Source organism: Sapajus apella, unplaced genomic scaffold, assembly GCF_009761245.1.
Source record: "Sapajus apella isolate SASKATOON/1434 unplaced genomic scaffold, GSC_monkey_1.0 scaffold23, whole genome shotgun sequence".
Taxonomy (NCBI): domain Eukaryota; kingdom Metazoa; phylum Chordata; class Mammalia; order Primates; family Cebidae; genus Sapajus; species Sapajus apella.
Window position 1 is genome coordinate 660,124 of NW_022436963.1, and position 10,185 is coordinate 670,308.

The 10,185-nt window shown below is 45.7% G+C and overlaps 1 protein-coding gene across 7 annotated transcripts in view; it reads right to left on the bottom strand.

The window, feature by feature from the left end:
- QRICH1 (glutamine rich 1) overlaps positions 1 to 10,185 on the bottom strand; it is a 62,940-nt gene that overhangs the window by 7,862 nt on the left and 44,893 nt on the right. For all 7 annotated transcript variants that reach the window (XM_032289792.1, XM_032289795.1, XM_032289791.1 and 4 more), the window contains 3 exons: positions 8,937 to 9,114; positions 8,281 to 8,435; positions 5,573 to 5,687 (listed from right to left, as the gene is read on the bottom strand). In XM_032289792.1, the coding sequence (XP_032145683.1) occupies positions 5,573 to 5,687; positions 8,281 to 8,435; positions 8,937 to 9,114 (448 nt within the window). The remainder of the gene's footprint in view (positions 1 to 5,572; positions 5,688 to 8,280; positions 8,436 to 8,936; positions 9,115 to 10,185) is intronic.

Sequence of the window (10,185 nt, forward strand, 5' to 3'; positions counted from 1 at the left end):
TTTTTTTTTTTTTTTTTTTGAGACGGAGTTTCGCTCGTTACCCAGGCTGGAGTGCAATGGCGCGATCTTGGCTCACTGCAACCTCTGCCTCCTGGGTTCAGGCAATTCTCCTGCCTCAGCCTCCTGAGTAGCTGAGATTACAGGCACGCACCACCATGCCCAGCTGAATTTTTGTATTTTTAGTAGAGACGGGGTTTCACCATGTTGACCAGGATGGTCTCGATCTCTTGACCTCGTGATCCACCTGCCTCGGCCTCCCAAAGTGCTGGGATTACAGGCTTGAGCCACCGCGCCCGGCCCACAATGACTTTTAAAATAAAACAAGTAAACCTTAATTGGACATCACTGAGAGAAGCTGGTGACCTAACTCATTTTTGTAAAAACTGATAAGGAAAGAAAAACAAAACCAAAAACAAACCAAGCCTCCTCTATACAATATATACGATTATGAATCCAAAGAGTTAAAGACAGAAAGTTAGGGCCAGGCATGGTAGCTCATGCCTTTACTCCCTGTACTTTGAGAGGCCGAAGTGTGCGGACTGCCTAAGATCAGGAGTTCGAGACCAGCCTGGGCAACATGGCAAAACCCCGTATCTACAAAAAAATACAAAAATTAGCCAGGCATGGTGGGATGCACCTGTAGTCCCCAGCTACTTGAAGGGCTGTGGTGGGAGGATCGCTTGATCCCAGAAGGTTAAGGCTGCAGTGAGCTGTGTTCACATCACCACAATCCAGTCTGGGTGATAAAGCGAGACCCCGTCTTGTAGAAAGGGCAACTATGACATAATCTTACCAAAAAGAAAACCAAAAAATCAGAATCAATCTGTATATTCAACTACCAATCAACCATAAATACATAAGGAAAAAAGAATATGTTAAACTACACTGGATGTAATCAGCAAAAAATAAGACTCTGACAATTTCAAAGGCTACTTTCTTCCATGAATATATTGTAAGACAAAAAGGAGGAGGAAATTAGGATTAACAGTAAATATTAAGGCTGGGAGTGGTGGCTCATACCTGCAATTCCAGCACTTTGGGAGGCTGAGGCAGGCAGATTGCCTGAGCTCAGGACTAGCGTGGGCAACACGGTAAAAAGCTGTCTCTACTGAAATACAAAAAACTGGCAGGGTGCGGTGGCTCATGCCTCTAATCCCAACACTTTGGGAGGCCTAGGCAGGCGGATGACCTGAGGTCAAGAGTTTGAGACTAACCTGGCCAACATGGTGAAACCCATCTCTACTAAAAGAACATAAAAATTAGCTGGGCATGGCAGCATGCACTTATAGTCCCAGCTATTTAGGAGGCTGAGGTCAGAGAATTACTTGAACCCGGGAGTTGGGAGGATGTAGTGAGCCAAGATCACACCACTGCACTCCAGCCTGGGTGACAGAGCAAGACTCCATCTTAAAACAAACAAAAAGCAAATATTAAAAAAACATAGCTGGGCAGGGCACAGTGGCTCACACCTGTAATCCCAGCACTTTGGGAGGCCAAGGCAGGGGGGGATCACCTGAGGTCAGTAGCTCGAGACCGGCCTGGCCAACATGGTAAAGCCCTGTCTCTACTAAAAATACAAAAATTAACTGGGCATGGTGGTACCCGCCTGTAGTCTCAGCTACTCAGGAGGCTGTGGCATGAGAATCACTTGAATCCAGGAGGCGGAGGTTAGAGTGAGTGGAGATCTTGCCACATCACTCTGACCTGGGCGACAGAGAGAGACTGTCTCAAAAACAAAAAAAAAAAAGACACAGCCAATTTCAATATGTAGACTTTTTTTTTAAACCTTTATTCAGATAAATCAAAATAATGAAATTTATGATACTATTAGAAATTTTGATAAAGGTAGACTTTTAATGACACATATATACTTTTTTATTTTATTTTGAGAGAAAGTCTCATTGTTGCCCAGGCTGGAGTGCAATGGCGAGATCTCCACTAGCTGCAACCTCCGTCTCCCAAGTTTAAGGGCCCGCCACCATGCCTGGCTAATTTTTTTTTAAATTTTTAGTAGACAGGGTTTCACCATGTTGGCCAGGCTGGTCTCGAACCCCTGACCTCATGATCCACCCGCCTCATCCTCCCAACGTGCTGGAATTACAGGCATGAGCCACCATGCCCAACTGCTTATTATTATTATTATTGTTATTATTATTATTATTTTCTTTGGGACGGAGTTTCGCTCTTGTTACCCAGGCTGGAGTGCAATGGCACGATCTCGGCTCACCGCAACCTCCGCCTCCTGGGTTCAGGCAATTCTCCTGCCTCAGCCTCCTGAATAGCTGGGATTACAGGCATGCGCCACCATGCCCAGCTAATTTTTTGTATTTTCAGTAGAGACGGGATTTCACCGTGTTGATGAGGATGGTCTTGATCTCTTGATTTTGTAATCCACCCGCCTCGGCCTCCCAAAGTGCTGGGATTACAGGCTTGAGCCACCGCGCCCGGCCTATTATTTTTTAAAGTTATGAGCCAGGCATGGTGGCTCATGCTCATGCCTGTAATCCCAACACTTTGGGAGGCTGAGGTGGGCGAATCACCTGAGGTAAGGAGTTTGAGACCAGCTAGCCAACACAGTAAAACCCTGTCTCTACTAAAAATACAAAAATTAGCCGGATGTTGTGGATCATGCTTGTAATCCCAGCTACTCAAGAGGCTGAGGCAGGAGAATCGCTTGAATCTGGGAGTTAGGCCAAGATTGTGTCACTGCACTCCAGCCCAGGTGACAAAGTGAGACTCTGTCTCAAAACAAAATAAAAATTAAAAATTAAAAAGTATGGCAGGGTGTGGTGGCTCATGCCTGTAATCCCAGCACTTTGGGAGGCCGAGGCAGGCGGATTGCTTGAGGTCAGGAGTTCGAGACCAGCCTGGCCAACGTGGTGAAACCCGGTCTCTAAAAACAAAACAAAACAAAACAAAACAAACAAACAAAAAGAAGTATGATAGTCTGGGCCCAGTGGCTCATGCCTGTAAACCCAGCACTTTGGGAGGCAGAGACAGGCCAATCACTTGAGGCCAGAAGATCAAGACCAGTGTGGCCAACATGGTGAAACCACATCTCAACTAAAAATACCAAAAATTAGCTGGGTGTGGTAGTGCACACCTGTGGTCCCAGCTACTCAAGAGGCGCACAAGAATTGTTTGAACCCAGGTGGCAGAGGTTGCAGTGAGCTGAGATTGTTCCACTGCACTCCAGTCTGGGTGACAGAGTGAGACTCTGCCTCAAAAAAAAAGGTATGATAATGGAATTTTTTCTCATATATATATATATATGTGTGTATGTATATATGTGTAATATGTATATGTATGCATATATAAATATTGGGCCAGGCACTGTGGCTCACACTGTAATTCCAGCACTTTGAAAGGTCAAGGAGGGCAGATCACTTGAGGTCAAGAATTCCAGACCAGACTGGCCAACATGATGAAACCCCATTTCCACTGAAAACACAAAGATTAGCTGGGTGTAGTGGGAGATGCCTGTAATCCCAGCTATTCAGAGGCTGAGGCAGGAGAATCATTTGGACCCAGGAGGCGGAGGCGGCAGTGAGCCAAGACTGCACCACTGCACTCCAGCCTGAGTGACACAGAGAGACTCCATATCAAAAAAAATTTATGGCCAGGCGTGGTGGCTCAAGCCTGTAATCCCAGCACTTTGGGAGGCCGAGGCGGGTGGATCACGAGGTCAAGAGATCGAGACCATCCTGGTCAACATGGTGAAACCCCGTCTCTACTAAAAATACAAAAAATTAGCTGGGCATGGTGGTGCGTGCCTGTAATCCCAGCTACTCAGGAGGCTGAGGCGGGAGAATTGCCTGAACCCAGGAGGCGGAGGTTGTGGTGAGCCAAGATCGTGCCATTGCACTCCAGCCTGGGTAACATGAGTGACACTCCGTCTCAAAAAAAAAAACAAAAAAACAAAAATTAGGCTGAGTGCAGTGGCTCATGCCTGTAATCCCAGCACTTTGGGAGGCCGAGGCGGGCGGATCACAAGGTCAGGAGTTCCAGAGCAGCCTGACCAACATGGTGAACCCTGTCTCTATTAAAAATACAAAAATTAGGTTGAGTGCAGTGGCTCATGCCTATAATCCCAGCGCTTTGGGAGATCGAGGCGGGCGGATCACGAGTTCAGGGGTTCCAGAGTAGCCTGACTAACATGGTGAAATCCCTGTCTCTACTAAAAATACAAAAATTAGCCGGGCATGATGGCGCAAACCTATAATCCCCGCAACTCGGGAGGCTGAGGCAGAAGAATCGTTTCAACCTAGGAGGCAGAGGTTGCAGTGAGCAGAGATCATGCCACAGCACTCCAGCCTGGGCAACAGAACCAGACTCCATTTCAAAAAAAAAAAAAAAAAAATTAGCCAGTCAAGGTGGCATGCACCTGTAATCCCAGCTACTTGGGATGCTTAGACAGGAGAATCCCTTGAACCCAGTAGGCGGAGGTTGCAGTGAGCCAAGATTGCACCATTGCACTCTAGCCTTGGCAACAAGAGTGAAACTCCATCTCATAAAAACAAAAACCAAAGTCTATTAAAAACAAAAATAGCTAAGCATGGTAGCACATGCCTATAGCCCCAGCTACTCAGGAGGCCAAGGCAGGAGGATCACTTGAGCTCAAGAGTTGGAGGGCCATCTCAGTAACATACCAAGACCATGTTTTTTTCTAAACAAACAGGCCGATCATGGTGGCTAATGCCTGTAATCACTACTTGGGAGGCTGAGGCAGGAGAATCACTTGAACCCGGGAGGCGGAGGTTGCGGTGAGCCGAGATCGTGCCATTGCACTCCAGCCTGGGCAACAAAGTGAGACTCTGTCTCAAGCAAACAAAAACAAACAAAAAAAAAACAGAACAAAAACAAAATCACTGAATAACCTACGCTTTTGTTTCGAGAACATGCTGTCGAGAATGCTACCTGTTAGTAAAGCAAAAATTATGCTCTACAGATAAAACTGTCCATAATTTTTTAATTGTTATAATGATTGTAATTTTAATCAGTACATTTTAATAGAAAAGAAAGATAGTAACTACCCCACTAGTTCTGCTTGTTCCTGTGTCCTTCCCACACTGGGACCAGCAGGGTTCTCTAGTGCGCAGTGTCTCTTGCCTATCAGGGCAAGTAGCACAGTGGCCAATGCTGCTGCAATCTGGGATTTTATAGCCCCCTCACCCACATGCTATTTCACAGCCAACCACAGAAGCTGTTGATCTTTCTTTTTGCTTTTTTTGAGACAGAGTTTCACTCTTGTTTCCCAGCATGAAGTGCAATGGCATGATGTGGGCTCACCACAACCTCCACCGCCTGGGTTCAAGCAATTCTTCCACCTCAGCCTCCTGAATAGCTGGGATTACAGGCATGCACCACCATGCCCAGCTAATTTTGTAGTTTTAGTAGAGAAGGGGTTTCTCCATGTCGGTCAGGCTGGCCTGGAACTTCTGACCTCAGGTGATCTGCCCGCCTCAGGCTCAGAAAGTGCTGGGGTTACAGGCAAGAGCTACCTCACCCAGCCACTGTTGATCTTTCTTAAATCCAGGTGGGAAAGACATCCAAGGACAAGGGAGACTCTTACCAAGTGGAGTGACCCGGGGCTGAACATCCTTCAGAACTTCATGTAGCCACTCCGTGAACCGAACATAATAAAGATCGGAGAAAATGTCATCTACCCTTCCATTTTCAAAAAGATACTAAAAGAAAAACAATCAACAGAAGTTATTGGTAGTCTCCTGAACAAGGCTTTCAGGGGATATAAATATATTTTTCTACCAGTACTACTGTCCTTCCCCACCCATTCACACCTCAACAAACCAAGGCACCAGCATGTAACACTTTCATAGTATACTTAATCTCATGTGACTGATTCTCACAACATTCTTGAAAGTTGGGTAAATAAGGCATACACTGTGAATGCTACTTCACCCAAGCCAGGCATAGTTTTGTGGTAGCAACAATCATGAATAGGCTCTGCCTTCCATTAGATATTGTATAAGTTAAATAACATGTGCAAGTCTTTTAATTTCTGGGGCTCAGTTTCCTTGCCTATAAATGGAGATGACAGTATCTGTCTTCTAAGACTGGGCAGAGCACAGAATGAAAGCATGTAAAGCAATTCACATAGTACTTAGGATAGAATCAATGACAGAGGAAAAAACTAGGAGGCATACATTTGTCAAAACTAGGCAACAGGATGAGTCCCAACCAGTAACCCTTGTCCTATTATACTGTAGGTTTTTCCTCAAGATCCTTTGAACACTAAGAAATCTGGCTGGACGCGGTGGCTCACGCCTGTAATCCCAGCACTTTTGGAGGCTGAGGCAGGCATATCACCTGAGGTCAGGAGTTCGAGACCAGCCTGGCCAACATGGTGAAACCCTATCTCTACTAAAAATACAAAAATTAGCCGGGTGTGGTAGTAGACACCCGTAATCCTAGCTACATCGGAGGCTGAGACAGAAGAATCGCTTGAACCTGGGAGGCGGAGGTTGCAGTGAGCCGAAATCACACCATTGCACTCCAGCCTGGGAAACAAAGAGCAAAACTGTCTCAAAAAAAAAAAATCCACTTCTCAGTCCCTGAACTGCCAGTCTATAAATTTCCCTGTTATGCTTCACCACAGATGTCCTGAAAACCTAACTACATTGGTATGTTATTCTACGCTCCTTTAAATAAGTATTTGGTGCTAATGCAGGGAACAACGAGAAGAAAAGCTTTATGCTAGCACAAGACTTTGTTTTGAATAAATTACTTTCATGAAAACCATGTTTACTGTAACAAAAAGAAAAGTGTTACATTAATGCTTTGTGATTTACAATAAAAGTGAATGGCTGCAAGGTAATTACCAATAATGTAACAGAAGTTTCTCTAGGTAGTAGGATGATGAATAGTGTTTTTTTTCTACTTTATTATTTTATGTATTTATTTTTTTAAGTGAGAAGGTCTCATTCTGTTGCCCAGACTGAAGTACAATGGCGTAAACATACCTGACCATAGCCTCAAACTCCTGGGCTCAAGGGATCCTCCTGTCTCAATCTCCCAAATAGCTGGGACTACAGGTATGCACCACCACGTCTGGCTAATTTTTTTTTCTTCTTTTTGTTTTTGAGACAGGGTCTCACTCTGTCATTCAGGCTGGAGTGTAGTGACATAACCATGACTCACTACAGCCCCAACTTCTGGGGCTCAAGCAATCCTCCCACCTCAGCCTCCCATGTAGCTAGGACTACAGGCCATCACTATCAAGCCTGGCTAATTTTTTGTAGAGATAGCTTCCCAGGTAGTAGGGATTACAGGTGGGCACCACCACACCTGGCAAATTTTTATATTTTTAGTAGACGGGGTTTCACCATGTTGGCCAGGCTGGTCATCTTCAACTCCTCCTGACCTCAACAGACCCACCTGCTTTGGCCTCCCAAAGCACTGGGGTAACAGGTGGGAGCCACCAGCGCCCAGCACTGGCTCTAATTTTCTAAAGTGAACATGTAGGTTTTTAAAACTTAAAAAAGGCCAGGTGAGGTGGCTCACACCTGTAATCCCAACACTTTGGGAGGCCGAGATGAGTGGATCATAATGTCAGGAGTTTTGAGACCAGACTGGCCAACAAATTGAAAAATCTCTACTAACATACAAAAATTAGCTGAGTATGTTGGCAGGTAACTATAATGCCAGCTACTACTACAGAGGCTGAGGCAACATATTGAAAAATCTCTACTAAAAATCAAAAATTAGCTGGGCGTGGTGACAGATGCCTATAACCCCAGCTGCTACTGGGAATCACTTGAACCCAGCAGAGGTTGCAGTGAGCCGAGATGGTGCCACAGCACTCCAGTCTGAGTGACAGGGCAAGACACCGTCTCAAAAAAAAAAAAAAAAAAAAAGACTGAAAAACTAGCAAATATCCCAATTAGAACCCAGATCAGCCAGGTGTGGTGGCGGGTGCCTGTAGTCCCAGCTACTCGGGAGGCTGAGGTGGGAGGATAGCTTGAGCCCAGGAGTTCTGGGCTGCAGTGGGCTATGCCAATCGGGTGTCTGCACTAAGTTCAGCATCAATATGGTGACCTCCTGGGAGCAGGGGACTACCAGGTTGCCTAAGGAGGAGTGAACCAGCCCATGTCGGAAATGGAGCAGGTCAAAACTCTTGTGCTGATCACTAGGGGGACTGCGCCTGTGAATAGCCACTGCACTCCAGTCTGGACAACATAGTGAGATCCCATCTCTTTTAAAAAAAAAAAAAAAAAAGAAGAACCCAGATCAAACATGTTCTCGTGAAGATCTGTTTCCTACCTTTTGAATACACAGGAAAATATAGTAGAGCACATCTGGGTCATAGGGTTCACCTTCTCCATTTCGAGCTTCCCGTGTCATTAGACAGAGCCCATAATTCAACTCTGCCACAGCAGAGGAGATGAGATCTTCCTGGAATCGCAGCAGCTGGCGCCCTGCAACAGAAGCCCCAAAGATGAATGGAGGTCCTGGCAACCCAGGATGAATGGAGGTCCTGTGGGTCCATATCTGAAAAGCTCAGAACAGATACTGCCCATCAGGGTGCTGGGCTAGAAATGTCACTTGTATCTACTGTAATGTCTTACATCTGTAATGTCAGAACAGGCCTATAATGTGAGTATATGAGCCTAACGCCAAGAAAGAAGCGCCTTGACTGCATACTCCTTGGTTCCCATTTCCTCCCAGAAGCCATTTTGCTCAGGTCTGGTAGGGTCAACTCCAGAAACCCACTATGTCTAAAAATACCTGATTTGGGGCAAACCCCACACATCCTGCTTATTATGTACAAAAGGTCAGTACTGCTTGTTGCTAGGCTTGAACTCAACATACTATTTCAGATTTTGCTCTCGTCTCCAAGACAGGGGATATCACTTTTCTGCCATTTTGTCCCCCTGTTGTATTTTAGACAGAGCCCACTCTTCTTCCCAAACACTCACTCCCAATGGGTGCCAATCTGTTCTGAGCATCTTTCTCTAGTTCAGCATTCTTGGTCTGGGCCCAGTTTTTCCATACTTCAAGCCCTTCTTCTGGCTTCAAAGAATTTGGAAGCAGAAGTTCTGGGGAAGGCTGTGGCTGTGATTGTGGTTCAACTTCAGCAACCTGGACAGTCTGAGCCTATAGGAGAGAAACCATGAAAATGTGTCAGTATTGTTTTGTATTAGATCCTTCTGCAAAATTGCCAGAAAAATGTTACGTATAGTTCATTTATTTAAGAAAATCTTCTCTATTCCTTGCTGTCCTACTTTTAAGCAACTTTGGAGTTCTACTTCTTAACAGCAAAAGCAGCACTGCAACTGGCTAGTGCAGTGCTTCTCAGCTGCACTGTTAAATCTTTTTTTTTTTGAGACAGAGTTTCACTTTTGTCCAGGCTGGAGTGCAATGGTGCAATCTCAGCTCACTGCAACCTCCGCCTCCTGGATTCAAGAGATTCTCCTGCCTCAGCCTCCCCAGTAGCTGGAATTACAGGCATGCACCACCATGCTCAGCTAATTTTGTAATTTCAGTCAAGATGGGATTTTGCCATGTTGGTCAGGCTGGTCTTGAACTCCTGATCTCAGGTGATCCACCCATCTTGGCCTCCGAAAATGCTGGGATTACAGGTGTGAGCCACCATGCCTGGTTAAATCTTTTATTTAAAAACCCTAATAGCCAGACTTATCCCAGAATCTCTCTAAGGGGGAGCCAAAGTATCAATTGTTTAAAAACTCCTTGAGTAAGATCACACCACTGTACTCCAGCGTGGTGACTGAATAAGACTCCATTTCGGGGGAGAGAGGAAAACAACAACTCCTTGAGTAAAAAGCTTTGGTCACCACTGAGAACTACTGGCTCAAAGCACTGCTCCCACAATCTTTAATGTGAAAACAAATTACTTGGGGATTTTATCAAAATGCATATTCTGGCCGGGCGTGGTGGCTCACGCCTATAATCCCAGCACTTTGGGAGGCCGAGGCAGGTGGATCACGAGGTCAAGAGATCGAGACCGTCCTGGTCAACATGGTGAAACCCCGTCTCTACCAAAAATACAAAAATTAGCTGGGCATGGTGGTGCACGCCTGTAGTCCCAGCTTCTCGGGAGGCTGAGGCAGGAGAATGGCTTGAACCCAGGAGGCAGAGGTTGCGGTGAGCCGAAATCGCACCATTGCACTCCAGCCTGGGTAACAAGAGCGAAACTCCGTCTCAAAA